Raw genomic sequence first — 25,179 nt, 5'->3', positions numbered from 1 at the left:
GTAAAGCTTTGCAAAAGTTTTCAGCATCTGGAAAAAAATGACTCTCTCTTGTGCAAACCCAAAGCAAAGATACCGGTAAGAGGAATCACTTTATTAGTCATGCTTTCAGAATCACTGAACCACCTTATGCTTGTGCCAAGTTACCTGTTTAGTTTTGTTAGTTTGTTGTTTTAGCTTTGAGTATAAAAAACAATCTGATAATGAAAGAGCTAACTGGCATTTGCTTTGAGGTTGTACCACTCCACTATGTTTTTTAAGTCCAAAGAAAAATCTTGAGAGTGATTTCTTGATTGTGCAGTTGAAGAAGCCTCAGGAGAGTTGGATTTACAAAGGAATTGATGACACAGATTTCTGTACGTGTGGTCAATGAGTGGTGTCTTCAGAACGAAACACTTTCTAGAACACCATTGGATAAAATCTGATGGAAATAGACCCAATTCCCACTTTTGAAAGTGCCACACAGGGCGAGAGGCTCTTTCAGATCTTAGGAAGAGTATTTGAAATCTGATGGAGAGAACTATGATGTCCAAAATTAGAAGGCAGCATCTGCTTATTTTTCTAAACGCAGAAGGAGATTGGGAAATTCACTGGTGCATAAAATATCTCCTTTGACCTTCTACAAAAAATACAGAAAAAAACCAACAAAAAAAAAAAAGTCCAAGCTTTGAATTTTTCATCTAGATTATAAATTACTCCTTTCCCACTTCTAAAAATATGGAATCCTGGATCAGTCAGCTGCACAGAAAAATGCTGCCATGAATTCTTACCCGAACCCAAGTTTATATTCATATTTTTTCCATAGTCATGGACATTTGGCCACTGGGGTTAAATTCAGTCCATTCCTGCATTTTGCTCTGTTTCATATATCTCACACTGCCTGGCAGTGCGTTGAAGTCTGAGGACTTTGATCAGACCCATCTCTATGCAAACTGAATCTTGGATATGTACTTCGTAAACTTAGTGCTGTTGTTTAGATGCTTCTGTGCTAAGCAAGCTGTCAAACAGAGGAAATTGTAAAGTGGCTGACCACTTCCATTCTTCCAGGTGGCATGCAAGAGCCATATTCTGTGTTGTGATCAGATTAATTTAATTCCCCAGGGAAAGCTGAGTGATGTATTTAGTTCACAGTCCATTTGATGGTAGCTGTCTGCTTCCTTTTTTCGTTAACCACATTTAGGAAAAACAACAACTTTAAGCTTCCTACATGAATGTCAGTGGAGGCACTTTACAAATGTGAGTCTTAACAGCAGAAAGAATAGCAGAAAACTATATAAGAAATGACAGTAAATTCACTTTAATTTTAAAAATAGACCAGTAGGACAATGCTAACCCCAAGACAAATTTGCAGCCTTCTTCCTGTGAGTGGATTTGCCAATAAAAGCAACTAGGCTGTTCAATAAAACTAATTAAATTAATCTGTCATCCCCAGGGAATTTAAACAGGGAATGAAATAGGGAAACAGCATCAATTCAGAGCTTTTTGTTGATGTGTTTGCTGAATCATTGGAAAGAATTGGTTGGGAAAAAAATTTGCAATTTTCCATTGATCATAAATTCGGTAACTACCTCTGTGTAACTTTCATTCAATGTAGTATAAAATCAAATATCATATAGAGCCCCTAAAACAGGGATGCAAATATAATAGATTATTTTGGAAATAATAATAGTTGATCTTTTTTATGGATATTTGTTGTCCTTAGATCTCATTGGTATTTGCTATGCAAAGTACTTCATCTCCATTGTATAGACAGAAAAAAAATTAGGCATAAAGAGGGGAAATGACTAGTGTTTGTTTGCATGGTAGCTCACTGGCAGCACCAGGTAAGGACAGAGGCATTTGGACTCCTGGAAACTTTGATGGCCCTTGAGCAATAATGCTTTGCTAAAAGCAATTCTTTGTTCTTTCCTGTGATGCCTTTATTATTAAATAATTTCTAAAGATTGTTTCAGATGGAAAAAGATGTATTTTCATTCTGTTGCGTAACTTGGATTTTCTAGAATGTAGAAAAGGGAAATATTTAGCAGTTTTGCTGTTGAGACTTCGATACAGATTCCATCCTATAGTCGCATATTGGCTATGTTTGAATTCTGTAGTACTATAAAAAGCAGTAACACAGAATGAGCTCTTGCTCTAGCTCATCACCTTGCCTTGAGAGGCATCAAAGTGTGCTAAATGCAGCTGTTGGCTAAGTTTCATGTCATTGCAGTTAGGTGAGGAAGCGCTGTTAGCCCTCTTCTCCAGATGTGGAAATGACACAAAGCAAATAATGTCAGAGATCAGAGCCATATAGTGGCTCAATAGAACAATTAGAAACAAATCAAGTGACGTCACTTCCAATGTAATGCTGAACTCTTTATAGAATTGTGTGCTTTTCTGTGTCCAGTAAAATATCACATAAAAATGCCTGATTTCAAGGAAGTAGGTATTTCTCTTTAAAAAAAATAATCAGGCCTTTTTGAAGATGCCTTAATGTCTTAATTATAATATCCAAGATCGAGCATTTTTGAAACTCTTGGGCTCTCTGACATTTTATTAATTTGTTCCCACCTGCTGTAATCTTTTTATATTTTTTGTTTAGAAAGGAATACTTTATATGGAGATGGCAGATACTTTTAATTATATACAATTCATTTGTTTCTTAACTGCTAGTGCTGAATTCTTCTAGAATACAAGTGCACAGAAGGTTTTCAAAATCTATTCTGTCCTGATTTGTTAGTATATCACCCGCTCTTTTAAAGTGCTCCCAACATATGTATTTAATGTAGTTTCCTTGAGCTGAAGATGAATTGAAGCACATTTGTGGTTGCCTTGACTGTAAAAAAGGAAAAAAAAAAAAAAAAAAAAAAAGCAAGTGTAACAAACACAGTGCTTTTTTAAGTAATAACCTCAAATACATTCTGCTTCTTGTAGTTAAGGTTCAAAGTATGGCTCAGCGTAGCCAAGGCTCAGAAAGAAGCGTGGAGTTCCTGTACACTGAACTAGTATTCACTCATTCATTACTGTCTAATTTAAAGCTCTTCCCTCAAACACAATTTCACTAACATTATTTGCATTCTGCAAAGGACAGTGTAGATTTTCTGAAGTGATCAGAAGTGGGACCACCTTTATCAACTTCTGGAAAAAGTCTTCCAGCTTTTATATCCTGACACACAGTCAAATTATAATTGAAAAATACTATCAATTGTACAACCTGTGCCTTTATGAAGCTGTTTTTTTCCTGCCACCACATAAGCACTCTCTGTTGTTAGAACTAGATATCTGATCTAGTATGTTGGCATTGTTTGGTAGTGATAGATACCACTTGATCCCTGATAGGTATTAAGAGGTGTAGCTCCCTTTATAGAACTCTGCTGGTTAATACCAGCTGAGGATCTGCTCTAAGATTTCTGTCACGGTTTTCTGAAATTTTTAAAGATTATTTTTCATCATCATCTGTTGGAAGAAGCAAGATTTTGCTCTTTGCAAACTGCTGAAATGGTCAAGTGCACATTTGCCTTGTTATTTAACTGATTACATTATAATATTCAAAAGGAGAAGGTATCTGGCAGCAGCACTGTTGAACCGTGGAAGAATAATACATATTTTTAAATGATCTGCTGGGGTGAATGTGGTATAAACAGGAAATATTGCCCCTTTTTCTAACACTGACACTATCTAAAGCACAAAAGAGCCATGGATATTGGTACAGATAACACTATATAAAACCAGAACATATAGATTCCATTAAGGAAAGAGGGAGAGATACTGATACAGTAAAAGAACAGTTAAAATTTTGAAAATTAAGAGCTGAGTTAGTTTTGAAGAAATACTGCTGTACATTAAGCTAAAGCAGGTGCATGGGAGTGGCTGAAATATACTTGAGAGTAACAGTTACTCGTCTTTCCCCTGAAGGAGTCCATAGAAAAAAACTAGTTTTTAAACATACTGCAGTAAGGGAAGTATCCAAAAATGGCTGTCAAAAGTAATAATTGGGAGTTAAGAGTTTACCCTTTTAAGTCAGAAATAGTCTCACTGAAGTTACTTGTCCAAGTCTATGGAGTATGTGTTTATCCTAGCTAAGGACATGGTGTAGTGAAATTTTCTTAGGAAACTGGCATTACTGAGAAATGAATCAAGTCCATATTACTGATGATAGTAAACGTTGAACTTTTTTGAAGGAAAATAGAGGTAAACAGCACTTTTTGCTGATGATTTGTCATTGAATCAGGGTGAGATCAAAGACAGGGGGAAAGGCTGCACCAGCTGGATCTCTGTTCTGATGTAAAGAGGAAAGAATTACATAGGCATGAGTGAGTTACACTGCGGAAACACTGCAGTTGAGGAAAGGGAATTCAGCAGCAAAAATGCTCTTGTTAATTGGAGGTGAAGCATAGAAATGGAAGACCACAATGTTTGACATATTGGAGTTTCAAAATGCGTTGCAAATATTAATTTGCATACTTAGGCAAGTAAGTTGTTATTTTGTGTGCTACATAGATTGAGTTACTTTGACAGAAGAGCTCTGCTTTCTCAGTGCTACTGTGAGATCACTGTCATTGAAATTAGAGAGGGTTTTGGTTGAGTAAGATTGTAATGGGACTTTAGGAATTCAGATAGGTAGGGGACAGAAAATTCAGATGCTGAGGTCTGGCAGATAGGATATAGTATCTAAGGAACACCCACTGCCTTTTTGGGTGGCAGCAGGGTGCTATGCAGGATGCCCTAAATCTCTTAAAACAACACTACATAACAAAGTTTAGGTGCCTGAATTGCACCTGGATTGCTCTTATGGACAGGCAGATAGGATCCTAATACTGAAATATTCCAGGTGCATACTGTACGGGATACTTGGGCTTTTTGTCCTGAAAAGTTGAACAAACTGCATTGATTTACAGAGATTTATGCATTTAAATATTTGGAAACAGGAAGATAGGTCGATAACGTAAATCAGAGCAGGTTTTCTAGGCTAAGTAACTTCAAAATAAAAGACTACATTCAGCTGGGCTATATACAAGCAGAGGGAGGCTCCAAGTTTTGATTGGGTTACTGCAGAAAATCACAGAGTCACAGAATGGTCAGGGTTAGAAGGGACCTCTGGAGATCGCCTAGTCCAACCCCCTACTGGAGCAGGGTCACCTACAGCAAGTTGCACAGGATGGCATCCAGGTGGGTTTTGGATGTCTCCAGAGTGGGAGACTGCACCACCTCTCTGGGCAGCCTGTTCCAGTGCTCTGCCACCCTCAAAGGAAAGAAGTTCCTCCTCATGTTAAGATGGAACTTCCTATGTTCGAGTTTGTGCCCGTTACCTCTTGTCCTATCACTGGGCACCACTGAAAAAAGACTTTTCCCATCCCCCTGGCACCTTCCCTTTAAGTATTTATAAGCATTGATAAGATCCCCTCTCAGTCTTCTTTTTTCTAGACTGAAAAGACCCAAGTCCCTCAGTCTTTCCTCATATGAGAGATATTCTAATCCCCTAATCATCTTTGTAGCCCTTTGCTGGACCCTCTCCAGCAGTTCCCTGTCCTTCTTGAACTGGGGAGCCCAGAAGTGGAAAATCTGGAAGCTGATTTGATTGAATTATCAAAAAGAAATAGAAGGCTTTAAAAACTATCTTCTGAACAACTTGGATTTTCAGCCTTGAAATTTGTTTTTTCCTCTTACAGCTTGGTGAATGAACTCAGCATTATACAATGGTTTACATAGTTGCAAATAGGTAAATGCAGGTACTTCTCCTACCGTACATTATGGTCTTTTGAACGTCTCGAAGTGTTATTTTATAGGAACATTTCAGTGACAGGGTTTGTTCTCGTTTTAAAATGTGGCTATTTGCTGATGATGTGTTTGAAGAACGGAGATAGTGAATGAACATGAAATTTGTACTTGTGACCTCTGTGCAAGACAGTTTTTATACTACTGTGAGTAAAATTATTTTCTGTTCAGGAGTCCTGGAAAAAGTCACTGTATTATTTGAATCCCAGATTTTCCATCAAAGCATAACTTGGAAGGGATTTAAGGGATTCACAGGCCTTCTGCTGGCCCTCAGTCTAGCATTTTGAGGACAAAGAAGTAAATTGGAACTTACAATAGTAGCTTTGCTGTATTATTATTTTTTTTTTAATAGCTAAAGGGGCCTGTTTCTCATTTTCATTCAATTTTTGGTTTTGGAATGAATTCATTGAATTGAAAAAAGGCAGGAAATACCTGGTAGTTTGTATTGTTTCGTCCAGTGTATTATCCCAAATCAGGTTTTCTACAGTATGTTATTGATTGCTGTGTCTGGTCTGGTTTTGAAATGCTTCAAACCACGAGGCTTTTATCATTATTCTAGGGCTACTATTTCATCTAACAAATTTCACTGACAGGAAGTTTTTCCTGGTAATGCTGATAGCTTTCTTCTCTCAGTTTGTCATAAGTGACTTCATTATTCTTTGGAATATGTGGGTGATCAGTGGACATTTTCAAAAGATTCCCTTCCAAATTGGGAAACAAAGAGAATTTTAAACAATATAGAGGATAGGTAGTGGGGAGAAAAAATTGTCAAGCTGGATATGCTTTCTGATAGAAATGTTTCTGAAGTCTTGTCATGGTTTCGCTGGCATGTGGTTAACTTTTTGTGAGCAGCTGGTGCAATGCTATGTTTTAGATCTGGGATGGGAATAGTGTGGTAGGGCGCTGGTGTTTTTGATTCTTGCTAAGCTCTCTAGGCCTTTTCTGGTCCTTACTCTGTGCTGCCAGCAAGCAGGCTGAGAGGGCTGAAGAAGGAGGAGATGACACAGCTGAGACAGCTGAGCCCAACTGACCAAAGGGCTATTCCATACCATGTGACATCATGCTCAGTATATAAAGCTGGGGAAGAAGAAGGAAGGGGGGGGATGTTTGGAGGTACAGTATTTGTCTTCCCAAGTAACCATTATCACTTATCAATTATCACTTAGTCAGGGGGAAGTCAGACAGATCCTCTTGTTGGCTTGAATGTGATCCTTCCTCCTTTCCCTTCTCTTTCAAAAGTAAGGGCAGAACTGATTTAAATTCAGAACTGTCAAAAGAATTCAGCTGTTAGTTTCTCTGCAGATTTTAGTTTCTTTAAATTTAGAACAATTTATGTGTGTTGTTTTTGCTAATATTTTTTAAGATCATGACTGTTACTGCTTCAAGAGAGCAAATTAGGTGACGTATGGATTGAGAAACTATAGGTATCAGTAGTTATGTTGGACATCTGAAGGTGGATCTTACTGGCCCTGAGGGACTGTGCTTGAGGCCAGCAACGTAATGTTTGATTAACCTCTCCCCCTCCAATTTATGTGGCATAGCTTCATTATGCACATTGTTACACTGCTGCAGCATGCATTTCACAACTGCTTTACATTGCTTAGACTTTTTTTTCTTTTTGAATTTTTCTTCACTTGCAGTCATGAACCTAGTATCACATTGCAGTTGTGAATGTTTCATCAAATGTAATGTTTAATATTCTATAACCCAATAACTCTGCAATGGTCTTAATCAGAAAAAATATTCTGACTGCAGTTTATGGCGGATTTCTTATGAAAAGGGATAATGCTTCTAGCTGTGTCTAGAGTTGGTAAATGGTACATAAATAGTATGAATGTATTTGATTTCTTATTAGCTTGTTTAATCTGTCTAGCTTTTCAACTGTGACAATAGCTCAGCTGTCCAGAAAGTATATAAACTAATAAAATAAGTTCATCAGCTCTTGTATACTGTCTAATTATAATGGCATAACTATGTGTCATAGGTCTTTTGATGCTAAACGTTATATTATTTTATTTGGAGAATTCAGAACCTATATTTTGGAGAAGAAGGATCTGATTTATATCCCAGAAGGATGACCGCAGTTGTATTCAAGACAGGCATGGGCTTGTGCAAGAATATAATGTTTATTCAGAGCTTATTGGCTGTATGAATATGTTGCTAATCATACCAGTTGATGATACCTTTTGTCTCTGTGTTGATCTGGCTGAGAAAAGTGTACGGCTTCCAGAAGCTCTTTCTCACTTCTCATACATAGAGGCTGCTGATGTACACAGGGTCCTCAGTCCCTATTTTTACTCTGTAGGTCTCCACATGTTTGGCTGCATATTTTGCTAATACACACATACCCTAAAATACATTAGTATTCTTTTGTGTCTTGTCGGTCCTTAATATCAGACTTGTCAGTTCTTAGTATAAAACAGGAAGTCCATCCTGTTTAACCACTACAGTAACAAAAGCTTGAAGCTTTTTGAGCTAGTCACCTAGTTCTTCCTGCAAAGTAGGGTGACAGTAAAAATATCTTCAAATAGTGGGTGACCATTTTACCTGTCAAGAATTTAGAAGAGGGTTTTCTGTGTGATACCGCTTCATTTCCACAGCTTGAAAAATAGAGTGTGTAGGAAGAAGAGATTGCCCATATGTACTGCTGTTTCCAAATACTGTCTTAGGAAAGTACTTGCTAAAAAGGAAGAATACAGATGTCTTATCAAGAGACCTGGGATTTAGGAATTATTCAGAGGATCCATCTGTGGTCTGAGCATAAAGTCTGTTTGCTAGATTGCTCTGGTCTGGTGCAATTTACTTTCTATGAATGTTGACTTTTATGAGTGTGGCCTTTAGGTTATGCCCAGATTCCCATCCCTTTCTATGTGTCATAGTAACTGCAGCACAGAGCTGTCCCTGTGGATTAATAACTCTTTGGTGGGTGGCTCAACATAGTAACCCCAAGGGCATCATTAAAACTCTCCACAAGAATTACTTCAATGCCTGTAACATATAATTATGCTTTAGAAATGCTCTGCAGTGTTTCTTATTTTTACAAAGTAGATTTTTCAAATTAAACCCAAGAAACTCTGTTAAATGAGCATTTGTTTTTCATAAAGAGCATGTGGTGTGAAGTTCATTTGAATTGATTGTCCTATAACTGCTCCATATTTCACAATGGGACTTTTAAAATAAGGAGTCCTACATTTTTATTTTGGCCCTGATTAGTAAACTTTTTGCCATGTTGTAGGAAAAAAAACCCACTATTCAGCATGGGTTCAGAAATCCAGACTTCCATGCACATACCTGTTCTGATTTGTAATCAGCTCCTAGGTCCAGTCTTTACTGTTGAAATTTCATTTGATGATTATCCTAATTCTGCCGGCTGCTCCGTGCTCCACGGACCTGCCTGGTAGGGCAGTCAGAAGCACTAACAGTTGTCTTAACTTTGCTCTTGTTGTCCAAGGAGTTGTTAAAAGTCTGCAAGATGTCATAAGTTGTCATTGAAGGACTCAGTTCTGTTTCTGAATACTTCCCTGTTTTCAATGAGGGCCCAATTAGCCACTGTTGATGTATAAAATAAACACAAGAGAAGTTATTCTAGTCTTCTGTGAATGCACTGGCAAAATGTTTTTCCAGTTTGTCTTTCAAGACCAAAGGAATCCCCTAAGGGAACAAACCCTGCTTGAACATCTGTATTTAATCTTTAATCTCAGGACCTAAAAAATTCTGGCAGTTAAATATCACTGGCGTACTGCTGTTTGTTAGTCTGATCCCAATAAAAAATACTCTCTTGCAAAATTTCCCCACCCAGTCAGATTGCTCAGATAGGGAGGAAATCAAATTGGTAATAAGCTAAGTCAAGAGCCCACTATAGTTGTTTAACACTGAAAGCAGCAGTGCCTAAGGAAATCAGCTCAAATAAGGTGTTTTGCTATGATACAGGGTCTCAGTTATAGGATCTGTCAGTGCATCTCATCACGTGGTCCTGGATGGATGGGATTCTAGCAGTGGTGCTCATGGACAGCCGAGAGGTCTGTGGGTGCTGGCCCTGGGCGGACTCACAGACGGTATCAGTATCAGCTCTGACAAGAACTGCCAAGGCTCACTTTGATACTTGACAACATGGGTGTTTGCTGTAATGGTTGTGAGATTTGCACATGGGGCACGTGTTTGGGCTGATAATCATTATAAACAGGGTGATACCAAGATACTGAGGCAGAAAATACAAGAACTACTCAAATTTTGGACCAGATCATCACTGTACTATGATTAAAATCAAAATCCTTTCTTGTTCTTGATAAGAAGGTACACTTTCAGTTAGATATGTGAATAAATATGTGCACTTGAACTGCTTAAGATACCAATTGATTTTGTGAGCATGGTTCTCATGTAAGCACAGTTACTTGACTTCTAGACATGTAAGTGTTGGGGAATAGGGAGGAGTTTCCGCTTTTAATTCTAAAAGCGTACATCTAAAATAGCTCTACTGAGTATGTGCAGTTACTATGGGGTTTACAGTGGTGTCGCAAAGAGGAGACTCTCGTCGTATGTGTTGATGTTTGCAGTGCCAGATGAAGGCACAAATGTTATGTGCCATTTTGTGAAGCATTCAGAGAGCATTTAAACAAAGTTTTAAAATAAAACCTGAGGTGTAACCTTACTTACTGTCTTGGTTTTTTGGGGTATTTTCAGCTCTTGGTTTATTTTATTAAGTTTTCTGTATATTGCATAAGCTTTTGAGATAATTAATTCTTCAGTGTTGAGGAACAGGTGATAGATACTCTGTGCACTTAAAGTTTGAACTGCGTATTCAGTTTTATGCCAAAGATTGCAAAATACATCTATATGATGCACATGGAAGCTCTGAGTGTGAGAGAAAAAGTCAATGTGTAAAATAAGTCAATATTAGATCTAATGAAATTCATATTTTTCTTGGATAGTGCGTTATGTTATCTGATCTGGTGTGATTCTCCTTGCAGAGGAAGAGGGGAAGACAATTCAAGGAAGTAAAGTAGACTCCCTAAGAAAAAAATTTTCTCTTTCTGAATTATCACACAGAAATAAACAACATGGCTCACCTGGAAGAAGCAAAGAAATGTGGATGTCTCCTCCACCACAGATACCAAATGAGAATGAGGTAATGAGTTAACATTTGTCCATGTGGACAAGCACCACATTCAAACAGATGAAAATATGGGGAGATATACTGTCCAAATGTTAGAAGCTAGTGGTATTTATCCCATCTGAGGCAAATATTTAAAATACTACCTAAGTGTGTAATGCTTACAGAGGCACCTGCAGGGATCATGTTTGGCGGTGGCATTTGCTCTACTGAAGAGCTGTCATAATCTGACTAATAAGTAAGGCACCCTGTGCAATGGTTTCACTGAAGACTGCAGTTAACAGTAGAGGTTGGCAAAAACGAAAAATGTCTTGAGAGTATGGATGCCAGCATGCATAGATTTATTTTGTTTCTTGGGGATTTTAGCAAGTACTGAATTCTGTGTTACTGAAGCTAGATTGTTTCAGCTACATTGAGTAAACAGTAGGAAGGCAGAAGCATTTTTAATCTTCTGAAACATGAGATTAGGGATTTAATGTGTAGGGCCAGGAAAACAACAGACATCATCTGGAGAGAGCGAGATGGAAATACGAGTCCACTTGTTAAGAACTTCTGCCCTCCTGCCTGAATAACAAATAACTGAGCTGTGATCTAGTCTGTACTCAAAAATTCCCTTCATTAAACTTCTTATTGAAAAAGAAGTAGCAGGTCATTTTGTGCAATACCCAGAGCAACACACTTAAGTGCCTTCAAATGATGGGCCTGCCAGGCCTCAGTCAAAGAGCACAAGCTGTCATCATCCTCCCTATTAGCTCATGCTTTTGAGGTAGAATCAAACAAGGCTTTTAAAACAATCACATTCTGTCAGTTGATTTTATAATAATAATAATGACAAGAATCTTTTTGCCATTTTTCTCATAAAGAATGTGGTTGCCTCATTGGGATAGAATCCCTTTGGGTGTCTTACTTTAGCCACTTTGAATTGGCTTTCTGCCCCATAAAGCAATGTGTAACTTCCTTTATCCTTTATTTAATGGAACATTTTAATACTCGTTGCTACACAAAAAAGGTTTCAGGCATGGCTGCACATTTTTGTCACATTAGCAGTTTAAGAAACAAATACAGTAATAGTAGAATGCATCAGAAAAATTGCTAGTGTTGTAGCAGGAGGAGTCTGTAATGCAGTAAGTTGGCCACTGTAACCTTTAAGCCTGCCCCGTGGAAAGGAAAGAGAGTAAAAGCTGCTATTGAAAACAATGCTTCTGTTCTAAATGCTGCTTTTTAGGCATGTTAATGATTACTTGCACTGTTGTGCCAATTGGTTAAGTCTGGTCCTGTGTAGGTTTTCAGAGGATTACCTGCATACGTTCTATTTTCAAGAGCAATACATTCAATTAAAAAAACAATAATAAATTAAATACACTGAATCTGTATGTGTAAATCAGGAAGAGCTTTGGCTGTGATTTTGGTTCTGTTTCATGCATATAAATATTTCTGCCTATCAATTGACAGATAGTGATGAATGAGAGCTGGAAAGCTGATGGCTCTGATGGAAATGATTTCAGTCTGTCTGAAAGAGTAAAGGTGAGGTTTTCGTTTATTTTCTTCAAAGTGGGGATTATGAGTAGGACATGACTGATTTTTTACTTTATTTATTTACAAAGTACTTACAATTTGTTGATGTATTTCTTTCCCATTTGTGGGAAAGAGGGATGAGAGCATCAGCATCCAAATTTTTTTTCAAATGTTAATGAGTATGTACTTTTAAAGTGTAAAGGTTATGTAAGTGTTGAAGAGAATGGTGTCAAATCAGGTTGGAAAATTTTCTAAAAGCATCTCTAATTACTGAGTGGAAACACAGAAGACTACCCAGTGCATGTAGTAAATCCTTCATGGTAACATTATTTGCACCTAGGCTGGAAAAGGCCTTTCACTCTCACCATATAAATCTATTCAGAGTGCTACCTGAAATAAGAAACATGTTTTCTTGCGGTATGTTTTAGATAGTTGATACCATTTTGAAGAGTCATCAGCCTGAAAAAACAGTAGTGCAATGTCCCAGATGAAATACTAAAAATTTAATAGTTCTTAGCTTTTTTATTTTCCATTCAGTTCACCATTGGTATCAAAACAGAAGGATCAAGCTCTACTTTGCTTACAGCGTGTACTGTCTCTGTGCCATATGCAGTGAGCTCATAGAACTGAAGAATAACTTACCATGTACCTTTTTCCTATCAACATATTTTACTTCTCCATCTTCCCACTAAGTTCCTTAAGAAGTTGCTGTACAGCTTGAGCTTCTTTCCCATCACTGTAGATGATATGCAGTAATTGCGGCAGCAATTCTTTGCCTAGTCTTGAAAGTATTTCCTTTTGGTTACACATTTCAAAGAAAAGTCATATGCTTTCTTGGAAAAATGCAGGGGGGAAAGGAGAGGATGAAGGAGACAATGTAATGCTTTTTGGCTTTGCTGTAGATTATACTATAAGAAATTGAATTAATACATTTTAATCTATTTTCCAATTTGGGGTTTTTATGGCAGGTGGAGAAGTACTTAGATTTGGAAGATGCAGACACAGATGAAGAGACATGCAGCGGTAGGTTTCCCACCCCCTTCATATTCACTATTATTGTCTGTCTTTGGCTGCAAGTGTATGGACATTTTCTAAAGCAGTGTTTCTCCTCTAAAAAAGATGTTCTTCCTCAGTTCTTCTGTTGCTAGAAAATTCCCCAAATTGCCCAAATTAAAGTACTAATTTCTTCACTCTGAGAGGTAATGAGATAATAAATTATAAGGAGTATTTATTATACTGGGTCCTGGTGAGCAGTTTTTTTTTTTTTCAAGATTTTTTCAGAATTACATAACATTTCTAGTTAGCAATGTTTCTACATTTTTCTGCACTTCTATTTTGTATTGAAATTATTTTGATTACAGAAGTTTCTCCACAAAGCAATGTGGGTGCTAAGAGAGAGTTCTGTAAAGTGGAAATATTTAATGGAAATGTCTCTACCTATTAAAAAGATTTCATCCTGGGCTTAAAATAGGTGAGACTAATTTTTAGTTCACGGTGAACTTCTTTAAGAATTCCAATTATGAGTGTTTTGAGTTGTGTTGAACTGTTTCATACATCTATAATAATTTTAACTCTGCCACCTCCAAAAAGTAAATAGGAACCTAGTGTCCGTAGTTATTTGCCTATCACAGGTGCTTCTGTGGTCTTTATTACCACAAGAATTGATGAACTTTTAGTGATTAAATTTATTTTCCTCATCTATACCTGTGACTGCACAAAGAAGCCAAGTCATACAGATAAGGGATTTTCCTAAGGTCACTGAAACAAACTGTTACAGAGCAGGACTTTGGTCCTCAGTTCCTTGATTATTGCTGTTTGATTAGTCTGTCTCTAATCCATTAAAGATTTGATTAGTCTTTGCTTTCTGTATGTGCAGAATTCCTATGAATTCTGAGGGCTTAGAGACTTCCAGTTGATGAATACTTGAAGCTTGGCTGTAACTCTTAAGAAAATAATAAACCAACATAAGTCAGGTTTATAGCAAATATTCTTTCTCCAACCTGGGCATTTCAGGAGGCGGGGAGTAAGATAAGCAGTCCTATATCAGGTACAGACATCAAAGATTTCTTTTGAGTGCAGTGTTCATATGTGCCCATTTTTCCCTTTGTAGGACATTGTTCTGTGTTTATGTCTTAAATTCTGGTAATATCTATTAAAATGGGTTCACTGGTGGAAGCCTAAACTCATATTTCACTAGTATCATAATGAAATGAGAATTGTCTATATCTAGTTCATGGAAGTATTGTTAGATATCTCTAGTTCAAAACAGGCCACAAATTGGATGATGAGAAATATGCCCAACAATAAAATACCAAGCAGGCCAGTGAGGAAAGAAGAATTCAGCCAGAGCTTGAGGATAGTTCACCACTTTCTGGACCGTGCCAGACCTTGCCTCTCTCCAGGTTTTTCTATGTATTTGTGTGTATGCAAGACTAAATGTTAATGACATACATTTAGAAACTCCTATTAAAACAGACTGCATTTGAATATGGTGAGAATTACAAAAATGATCATCTGCTGGTACTGTCTGAATAGCACTTTATGCAAGCCACATTGGGAAAACCTTTCAGTTAGTGCTTTTATCAGTGATTATATAAACAATAAACATAACATTATACCAGCACTACTGTCGATTGTCAGTGTATTAACTACTCGCTTTTTACGTGACATTTGATTTGGCTTTCAGTCTCTGCTCTCCTTGGCTCTTCCCATAAGACAGCACTCCCTGCAGACTGCCTCAGTGCAGAAAGAAGTCCGATCAACTCCTAAGTAATCAACAGTGCTCACTAACAACATTAAGCATTTGGATTGTATTTTATAACGTCACAACACTGCATAGCCAGAAGCTAATTATTCCTTCTAAACTGTGTAAGGAAAGTGAAAAGCATCCAAATTTATATCTGGGAAACCCACAGTCTGGGTCTTGCCCAGGGTTTCTTCAGTGGAGATAGTTGTTGAGTCAAGATGAAAAATTTCCCCAAAGTGCAGAAAATAGGACTTATAGTTTGATAGATGTCATACATGTCAAAATCCACTTGATAGACTTCATAATAAGAGAGGTATAATCTTACTCCTGTGGAAACAATAACAACAAAATGCAAATTAAAATATAAAATGGTGTTGCTTCTATTGTTTGTAATAATAAAGTGATATAAAATAATATCCCTATTGACCACCTTAATAAAGGATTAATTCTCAAGAATTCCAGTTAGTTTATAAGTGAGGCAAAGTGTGACACAAATTTGAAAGACATTTTGTTGCTGGCCTTTTAAAATGCTGCCACCTGTATGTCAGAACAAATGATGGATTTAAGACTTCATAATGGCAAAACAAGCTAGGACACCCAGTGAAAAACGTCATACTTCGCTAGTATAATCACAACAAGCTTTATCTCTGCTTGTTATTGGCAACAGTTCAGTATCTGTCAACTTCATTTAGCTTTAAAGGGCAGATCAGTTAGCTGAGTTAGCAACTGTACATTAATACAATAAATATTCACCCTTAAGGGGAAGTGGCTCAAAGCTGACAGTGTGAAAAGCATGATAGAAAATAGGTGTTAAAACGTCCTATCTAAATCAATGCTTTTTGAGAGATGTCCTGTAAGAATCACTCTAGTGTTTTTTTTTTTTTCTTTTTTTTTCTTTCAGCTTATTTTTCTAAGTCCAGTGTCTTTTAAGGTGTGAATAAATACAGCTGCTTCTTACAAAAAAAAAAAAAAAAAAGCACATAGATTTGGCCAGTATACAAATTCATTGTAGCTGTTTTCATTAGACAGCACTGGGCTAAACGCCTGAAACCAGGGAAATGCTTTGCATTGTGGGACTTTGGCACAGTAAACATTATTGGCAAAGTAAAATTGCTGCCCTAAACCATAGCTTTAATGCATCATGTAGAGACAGCATGTGTATGGTGGACTGTTTAATCGCTCTTTCTCACTGAATTTAATCTGTAACTGTAAGTAGCTTAAGGCAACAATAGACATGATCAGGCTTTCTCCAGGGATGGATGGAGAATGCCTAGTACCTATGGTTTGGTAACAGAATTCCTTTCCAGGACTGGTGGTTGCTGCAGGGCTCGAAGGATAGTTAGGTAATAATAGGTAATATTTGTATAAAGTACAAAATACATAAAAAGCATATCTAGAGACCTTCAGTATGCTATTTTTTAAATACAAGAGAAAATTAAAATAGGACTAATTAGATGTACAGGTAAGGCTGCATAGGCAAGGATATCAGAGTCTCATCCTAATCTGGCTTGGAGCCCTGAGGTACTATAAACTTGTCTTTTCAAAGTCCCAGTTCTCTGTAACCCCACAGAGGTTGAGGAGAACCCAAGTGACTCAGTTACTTTGAAGCTGAGGCCAAACATAACTATTTGATTATTTAAATAATTCTTTAGGCAAATATCAGTAGTCTATGCCTTTCCATTTATATTTTGAGACTATATTTATGTCCAGAAAAATCAGGTTGAGGAAGAGGATTCAGAGTGAAATTCTGGGGATTTTTTCAAGTATGGGGCTCCCCCCAGCTGGTAAATCTCTTTCTTTTTTTTCTGCTCCAGTCCCTGCAATCCATTTAACACTGCCTCAAGATGATTTCACACTAGTCAGCTCTTTGGGACTAGCAGCCTGAAGCCTGAGAACCAGGGGAGACAGCAAAATTTAGCTTTTAAGCTTTTTTCGTTTTCGTTCTCACTACCTCCCTCCTCAGCTCCCCATCAACAGGATTTTTGTGAATTGTGTCTGAAAGTGGTAAAACCTGTGTTAGTGTATCTATAGCTGGGCATCATTTGGCTACAGTAAAGTTAATGATTTAGGCAAGACTTTGAACTTCTTCACTCTTGAAAGTTCAAATCAGGTTTGTGCCAATAGATTATTTTTTTCTGTTCTTATAATTAATGTCAATGGTACACAGCGAGCAAAAAAGCCCTGACTCAGCAGTGTTCAAAGATGTAGTAATTATCGTGTGTGTGTGTGGGGAAGGTACTAAAGAGAAGACAACTGCTCAGTTTCCAAATATGCCCTCATTAAAGTGCGCTGGACTTGAGTAAAATCATCTGAGTTCACTGCCTTATAATCCAGAAAGTTGATTCTTCATGGTATGAGGAGAGGTACATTTCAAAATCTCTTCTCAGATTTTTTATATTACCTCCTGCTCAGTTATCTCTATAAATGATGCCATTGGCAGTATCCAAGGCTTTCCTGTTGCTAATTAATCACCTCCACAGAGAACATAATTAGCAGCTTAATTAGGATCATCATCCACTAGTGCTGTAGCATCAGCCTAAACCAGCTGTGAGGTACTGGCTAGAACTTACAATAGCCTACAGTTCCTTTGGGAGCTCCCACTGAGGAGGACTGTCAAAACTCCCTAATTTTTCTCTCTGAAGGAGTTTCTTGATTAAACATTATCAGGGAAAGCAGCATTTACCGATTAGACTTTCATGTGCTGTCACACAGCCAGGATAGAGAGACAAAGCTCATTTCTGGCATGTCTACTGGCAAACAAAGGTTGATTACCACATTCTTATGGGGTGAATGATGGGAATTTGAAACATTGTTTGCATTACTAATGAGCCTTAAAATAGTGGAATTGACATTCTGAGTATGACAAGCACTTCTTGCTAAAAGCAAAAATAAATTTCCTTCTGTTGTCCTGATTTTTAAGAGTTGTCTTTCTGAACCATTGCCAGACTGTTGCATAAGTGTGCTTCCTCCTCATCTTCTCTCCGAAGATTGGTCTGTTGGATGGGGGGAGTTCTTAGTACAGAAATAGTCAGTGTTTATATCAAGGGGTGGTACAAACCTCCTGATGTCCAGGCTTTCCTTCCTTCAGTGAGGGTATATATTTAGGGTGCAAGTTTGAAACAATAGCAGAAGATGCCATTGCCTTTAAATGAGCATTCACATCTTCCTTCTGTCCTACAAATAGTTTTGACCGAAGTTATGAAAGGTGGAAGAAAGCAGTTGCAGAGCATGTGAAGACATAGCATGTATACCTGTGGACTGCACTGTTCTTTTCAGAAAACTTTCTCATATAACTGATGCAGAATAAGATCAGATGCTATGCTGAGAGTACTGAAAGCACATAGAGGTAGATACACGCAGCCCAAGAGAAAGGGGATGAAAACTGGAAAACACTTATATGTGAGTCATGAACCAAAAGACAAAAAAAAAAAAAAAAAAAGGAATGAGATACCCAAGGGAATGAATTCAGCTCTTTTTTAAAGAACATTCTACTTTACAAGTCCAAAGCCCTGCTGGCTTTGAAATAGTACACAATTCCCAAAAGAAAACTAATTGAAGAATTCAATCGTGGATTTTTTTATGAAGGCGTAGCTAGGAAATCAGTATTTTCAAATGCAGATTTACAGGAGAATGAGAGGTCTGTAACTCCACTACTCTGGTAAAAGTGTGCTCGTGGAGATAAATAGCCACTTCTTCCTTTTCATCCTGGATCTATGTACCCTCTTGTTGGTTCCGTTAACTAACATTTAAGCAATGCTTTGAAAATCTATTCTGAGCTTTCAAGAGGAAATCAAGCTACTAAAATATAGTATAAAGCTGTAAAGAAACTTGTGTATCCGTCAGAAAAAAAGAGTAGGTAGATTTACATAATCCTTTGGCTAAATTGCGAGACATATGGTCCCCTTAAGTTCCTTCATAAAAACATTACTGAGACAAGATGGACGCATCTGTGCTGTAGCAGAGCTGAGATTGATTCATACTAAAAGATATTTCTAAACCTAAGGCATATCATTCTCAGCTGTCACAGAAAGCAAACCCACTGTTTCCAGTATGAACGTTTTGCTTAAGTATGTAAAGGAAAAATGATTCAGAAAATCTGTGCATTTGTGAACTGGACCAAATCCTGCCCATTTGGAAAGGCTACATGTTCCTGCGTCCCAGATATAGGGACGTCCTTTCAAGTACCACTTTTTGGAAAGCTCAGGGAGGAACAAACATCTGTGAAATATCCTTGGACAAGAGAGTCATCTAGCACTGTAGTGGGGAATATTAGTAATTCTACCAGCTATTTTTACTTAATGTTTCGGGAAAGTCATGTTAAGATGCTTTGGAAAGATTCTTTATGCCCAATGTACAGGTGCTGAAACTCTAGCAAAAGAGAACTGAATGACAGAGCCCAACTAATCGATGGCAAGATCAGGATTCAGTCTGGTATTTTGTAACTTCTACTGCAGACATCTCTGCTCAGGACCTTCCTTCTTTTCTATGAAAGAGATGAATCTAATTCCAGATGTTCTTTGAATTTAGGAGCATCTACATCCAGATTTTTAACTCAGGGTCCTCAAGAAAGAAGAGCTACCTGTCTATTTTCAACCAAGTTTGATTTTTCCTTAGTACAGTATATTTTGTTACCTACATTTTAGCTCAGGACTGCATGGATCTGTTTTAAAGATAGCTGCCTATATTATATATTATGCAACAATAAGTACAGCACACTTTGACTAACATGCTTCTGCCTGTGTTTGAGCACCACAGGATTTTATACAGGGTTTTGCTAATTTATACATGGAATGGAAGGGTAAAGTTGATTATTTTTTATTCAGCAGGGGCGTTAGTTCTCCCAGGAGAGGTGGAACAGACAGTGACTTACTGTACATCCTTTGTTGATAAGCCTATTCAACTGAAGCCCAGAACTTTGTCAGTTCCACAGCCATTGGACAGCAAAGCCCAAGAGGTATGAGGTCAGATTTATTTATTTAAACACTAGGGGCTTGGGGTGGGTTTTTTTACCTATTGGCTTCTAACGTTATTTCCTCAAGAACAGAAGGATATAGATGGACTCTGTGAAACTGCTATGAGTTAACAAATCGCATTATTAATTTTTAAATTATTCGTGAATTCTTAAATACATTAAGAATTGAGATGAACACTAATAGAAAGGTACACACTGCTACTATATAGTCCAACATTTTCAAAATGTGTACTTCAGTACTTCAAACTGTATGTGTATTAAAAAAATTTTCATTGGTGTAACTCACAGAATATTGAAGTAAACGCTTGCACTTCCTGACCTTCTAACAAATCATTATTTACATAGAATGATGGACCATTTAATTTTACAGTGATCTCATGATCTTATGACATCCTGCAGTTCTTATTGGACTGAATATAAGAACCATCTTCTGCAACAAGGATGTAGTGAATGATTCCTTTAACATGACATTTAAAAGAAAAAATGGTTTTAGAATATATTGTGATCAGAATTAGGATTTGTCCTCTTGAAGATGAGTAGTAGCAAGATGCTGCTGAGGATCTGCATTGTCTAGGTCTGGTATGGAGAGGTTTGCATTATGGAGTATGAGTCTTAATGAGACAGAGTCAATACAAGTTTTAATTTAGAATTGCCATTTTCCCTCAGAATTTCCGTTCTTTTCAAACTGGAACAGAAGGTGTGGATTGCTCACAGGCTTATTTTAAGTCATTAAGCTTCCTATCCAAGTAGTCAGTGTGAGCATTAACTTTTGGGAATGTTTCTATTGCAGAGAATTCTTCACCACTCTTTTCCCCTGGCTGATCACTGTAACAGAAGCTGAAGTTAGCTTCTGGCTAAAATGGGCCAGTTTTGATTGTTTCATATGCTTATTGATGTCCCATGAGGCTTCAGTCAAGTTTATAAATGATACATGACCAGGATTGATGTTATAGCAGTGCATATGATGCCTCCTTTTCTGAGCTCAATTGTGTTTAGTTCTTTGCAGTAAACTCTACTATAAGGAACAAGTCTGCTTTGGGAAAAAGTAGATGTTCTAAAATGACCTTTCAAGCTTTAATACCCACCATTCCGTGAATAAAATACTCCCTCTTTTCCCTAAGGATTGACATAATTTAAGGTTTTTGCCTTGAGAAATATCCATTAGCCCAAAAATCCCCAACTAGAATGAGGTTTTATAGTTTTCTCATTTGATAACTTCTGTATGAAACCAAAGAAGAAGGAGGGTTGTAGCAGCCTGAAGTGTTTGTGTATTACTCTTTAAACTATAATTCATGAGAAATAAATGAAGATCCCATTGCATGCAAAATTCATTTACATTTGAGGAAAAGCTGGGTTATGAAAGAAAAACTAAGTATTATTACATCGGTTAAGGCTTGCTGCATTTTTCAAGAAGAAACACTTATGATTTTCACAACCATTTGGTTGGTGCCAAGCTACTCAAGATGAAGGCAGTCTTTCCCCTAAATTATACACATATTTGTGCCTTCATTTAGATGATATAACTGTGGCCTGATATTTATAACTGTCAGGACTGAACAGGTCCATTTTAAAATCCCTAGGTGCTTCAAATTGTCCATTACCTTGAAAATAAAGTCTTGCCCTGCTTATGGCAGGACTTGTATAGAAAAAGAAAAAGATTTTCCCTGGAAGAGAAGGATAGAATCGTTTTGCTTGGAAAAGAGCTTTAAGATCATCAAGTCCAACCATAAACCTAGCACTGCCAAGTCCACCACTAAATCATGTCCCTAAGTGCCATGTCTACCTGTCTTTTAAACACCTCCAGGGTTGGTGACTCAACCATTTCCCTGGGCAGCCTGTTTCAATGCTTGACAACCTTTCTGTGAATAAATTTTTCCTAATATCTCATCTAAACCTCTCCTGGCACAACTTGAGGCAGTTTCCACTTGTCCTATCACTTGTTACTTGGGAAAAAAGACTGACACTCACCTTGCTACAACCTCCTTTCAGGTCTCTTCTCAGCCTCCTTTTCTCCAGACTAAACAACCCCAGTTCCCTCAGCTTCTCCTCACAGGACTCATTCTCTAGACCCTTCACCAGCTTCGTTGCTCTTCTCTGGACACACTCCAGCCCCTCAATGTCTTTCTTGTAGTGAGAGGCCCAAAACTGAACACAGTATTTGGGGTGCAGCCTCACCAATGCCAAGTACAGGGGATGATCACTTCCCTAGTCCTGCTGGCCACACTATTCCTGATACAAATCAGTATGCCGTTGGCCTTCTTGGCCGCCTGGGCACACTGCCGGTTCACATTCAGCCAGCTGTCAACCAACATCCCCAGCTCCTTTTCTGCTGGTCAGCTTTCCAGTCACTCTTCCCCAAGCCTGTAGCGTTGCATGTGGTTGTTGTGACCCAAGTGCAGGATCTGGCACTTAGGCCTGTAGAATCTCATACAGTTGGCCTCGGCCCATCGATCCAGCCTGTCCAGATCTCTCTGTACAGCCTTTCTACCCTCAAGCAGATCAACAAGCCTGCACAACTTCATGTTGTATGCAAACTTACGGAGGGTGCACTTAATCTCCTCATCAAGATCATTGATAAAGATCTTGAAGAGAACTGGCCGCAATACTGAGCCCTGTGGAACACCACTTGTGACAGGCCACCAACTGGATTTAACTCCATTTGCCACAACTCTTTGGGCACGGCCATCGAGCCAGTTTTTCACCCAGAGAAGAGTACAGCTGTCCAGGCCATGAGCAGCCAGTTTCTCCAGGAGAATGCTTTGGGAAACGGTGTCAAAGGCTTTGCTAAAGTCCAAGTAAACAACATCCACAGCCTTTCCCTCAGCCACTAAGCAGGTCATCTTATCATAGGAGATCAGCTTAATCAAACAGGACCTGCCTGTCATAAACCCATGCTGACTGGGCCTGATCACCTGGGTGTCCTGTACATGCTGTGTGATGGCACTCAGGATGATCTGCTCCATAACCACCTCTGGCACTGAGGTCAGAGTGACAGGCCTGTAGTTCCCCGGGTCCTCCTCCTGGCCCTTCTTGTAGATGGGCATCACGTTTGCTAACTTCCAGTCAACTGGGACCTCCCTGGTTAGCCAGGACTGCTGATAAATGATGGAAAGTGTCTTGGTGAGCACTTCCGCCAGTTCCCTCAGTGCCCTTGGCCCAATAGACTTGTGTGTGTCTAAGTGGTGTACCTAACTGTTTCCCCTTGGATTATGGGGGCTTCATCCTGCTCCACTTCTCTGTCTTCCAGCTCAGGGGGCTGGGTATCCTGGAAACAATTGGTCTTACTATTAAAGACTGAGGCAAAGAAGGCATAAAGTACCTCAACCTTTTCTTCATCCTTTGTCACTATGTTTCCTCCAGCATCCGGTAAAGGATGGATATTCTTATATAGCCTGCCCTTTGTTAACATTTTTATAGAAACATTTTTTATTGTCTTTTACTGCAGTAGCCGGATTAAATTCCAGCCAAAGCTCTCTGTTCAGCCAGATTCTTCCCTGCTGGTTCATCTTTCAGCATATAGGGATGGCCTGCTCCTGCACCTTTAAGATTTCCTTCTTGAAGAATGTCCAGCTTTCCTGGACTCCTTTGCTCTTCAGACTGCCTCCCAAGGGAGTCTGTCAACCAGGCTCCTAAACAGGCCAAAATCTGCCCACCTACAGATGTCCCTGCTTTGAAGTTCGACTATTCTCTGCCCATCAAAACAAATCTGTTAGGGAAGGGAAACAGAATGTGTCTGCCTAGTCAGTTTTCATAGAGAATGGAAAACTATTCTCTATGAAAAATAAACAAGCTTAATAGTGCAATGTAGGATGTCAATTGTCTATGCTATGAACATACTTGTGAAGGACTTCAGGGGAAGGTGTTTATCTCTGAACGTATTGCCAGGGAAAGTTCAAAAAAAGAAGCTCTGCTAAGACCCAACGTATAACTTGGCTAAATGTTAAAGAACAATTTGTCTCCCTGAAAATGTTTTTCTGTCAAAAGCTGTTGGGAAGAGACTTAATGAATGACACAGCAAATTATTTTTGTTATCCACCAATGTTGCTTCATCTTTCTTCCCAGGTTTTAGGCATAAATATATTCCTGGATTTCAGCATCGAAAGTGCAGCATACATGACCTGCCATGGGCCACTGCAGATTGAAACAACATTCACCCCATGGTTGAAGTACATTACCATAGAACATTTACCTTCCCTACCCAGATACTTACACTGTCCTTTATTTCTACTTAATATTTTCTTTCATAAAATAAGTCATAGTTTTTAAATTAACAGTATGTCTTAATGTCTGCTTCCTAGGGTCTTTATTTTTTTTTTATTTCTCCCGCTGCATATGCATGAATTCAATTGAATGCGTATTTTCGATCCACTGACTATAAACATGCATTCAAAGTTGGGTTCATCTCACCTAACTTCAGCTTTAAATTTAGTCTAATTTAGTCATTCTGTCATCAAGAGGGGGAGATAAGCACCTCCAGAAAGTAATTCATCCCACTTGCTGTAGGCATTTGTCCTAAGATGTAATATATCTCCATCCACAGTCTGACTTTCCAGGCTTGGTCTTTTTTGGCTGACTACCTTAATCTAGAAGCCTAATTTTTATATGGCTGGGATTAGGAAAGGTGAATTCTACCCTTCTATTTTCCATTGTTTGTATTTAATTTGAGCATTCAAAAAAGTATTTACCATGCCTATCATTTTATCTTTGTCTGTGGAGTGGCAGCACCTAAAATACAGCTTCCACTGAGTTCCTTTGGTTTAAGGTTTTACTGATAGGCGTCAACTGAGGTTTGTTTCTGCAAAGTGATATGCGTAAATGCAACAAGAACAAGGAGGAACTTAAAGACAGGATTGACTAAGTGAAAGAAGATGGAAGAGTTACAGAGGTTATTAAAGACACAGAGATTGAGTGACTTGTCCGGAATGATGAAGCAATGAAGCATAAGTGGAAAACTGGTCAAGATTTATTGACTCCCAATCCAGTACCCCAAGCTCAAGAAAAGCTTTTTTTTTGCCCAGAAGTACTCCAGTATATGTTAAGTTTGTATGAGATAATAGCATACATACGTGTCGTTCCCCCCCCCCC

At 38.2% G+C, this 25,179-nt stretch overlaps 1 protein-coding gene across 1 annotated transcript in view; it reads left to right on the top strand.

Moving 5' to 3' along the window:
- Positions 1-25,179, top strand: part of LOC104295801 (chromosome unknown open reading frame, human C11orf74) — a 43,450-nt gene that overhangs the window by 5,257 nt on the left and 13,014 nt on the right. The window contains exons 2-5 of the mRNA XM_009895587.1: positions 10,719-10,876; positions 12,314-12,385; positions 13,345-13,399; positions 19,946-20,076. Coding sequence (XP_009893889.1) covers positions 10,719-10,876; positions 12,314-12,385; positions 13,345-13,399; positions 19,946-20,076 — 416 coding nt within the window. The remainder of the gene's footprint in view (positions 1-10,718; positions 10,877-12,313; positions 12,386-13,344; positions 13,400-19,945; positions 20,077-25,179) is intronic.

Source organism: Charadrius vociferus, unplaced genomic scaffold (assembly GCF_000708025.1).
Source record: "Charadrius vociferus isolate BGI_N301 unplaced genomic scaffold, ASM70802v2 scaffold71, whole genome shotgun sequence".
Taxonomy (NCBI): domain Eukaryota; kingdom Metazoa; phylum Chordata; class Aves; order Charadriiformes; family Charadriidae; genus Charadrius; species Charadrius vociferus.
Note: the sequence above shows the minus strand (reverse complement) of the source record. Positions and strands in the feature narration are given on the sequence as shown.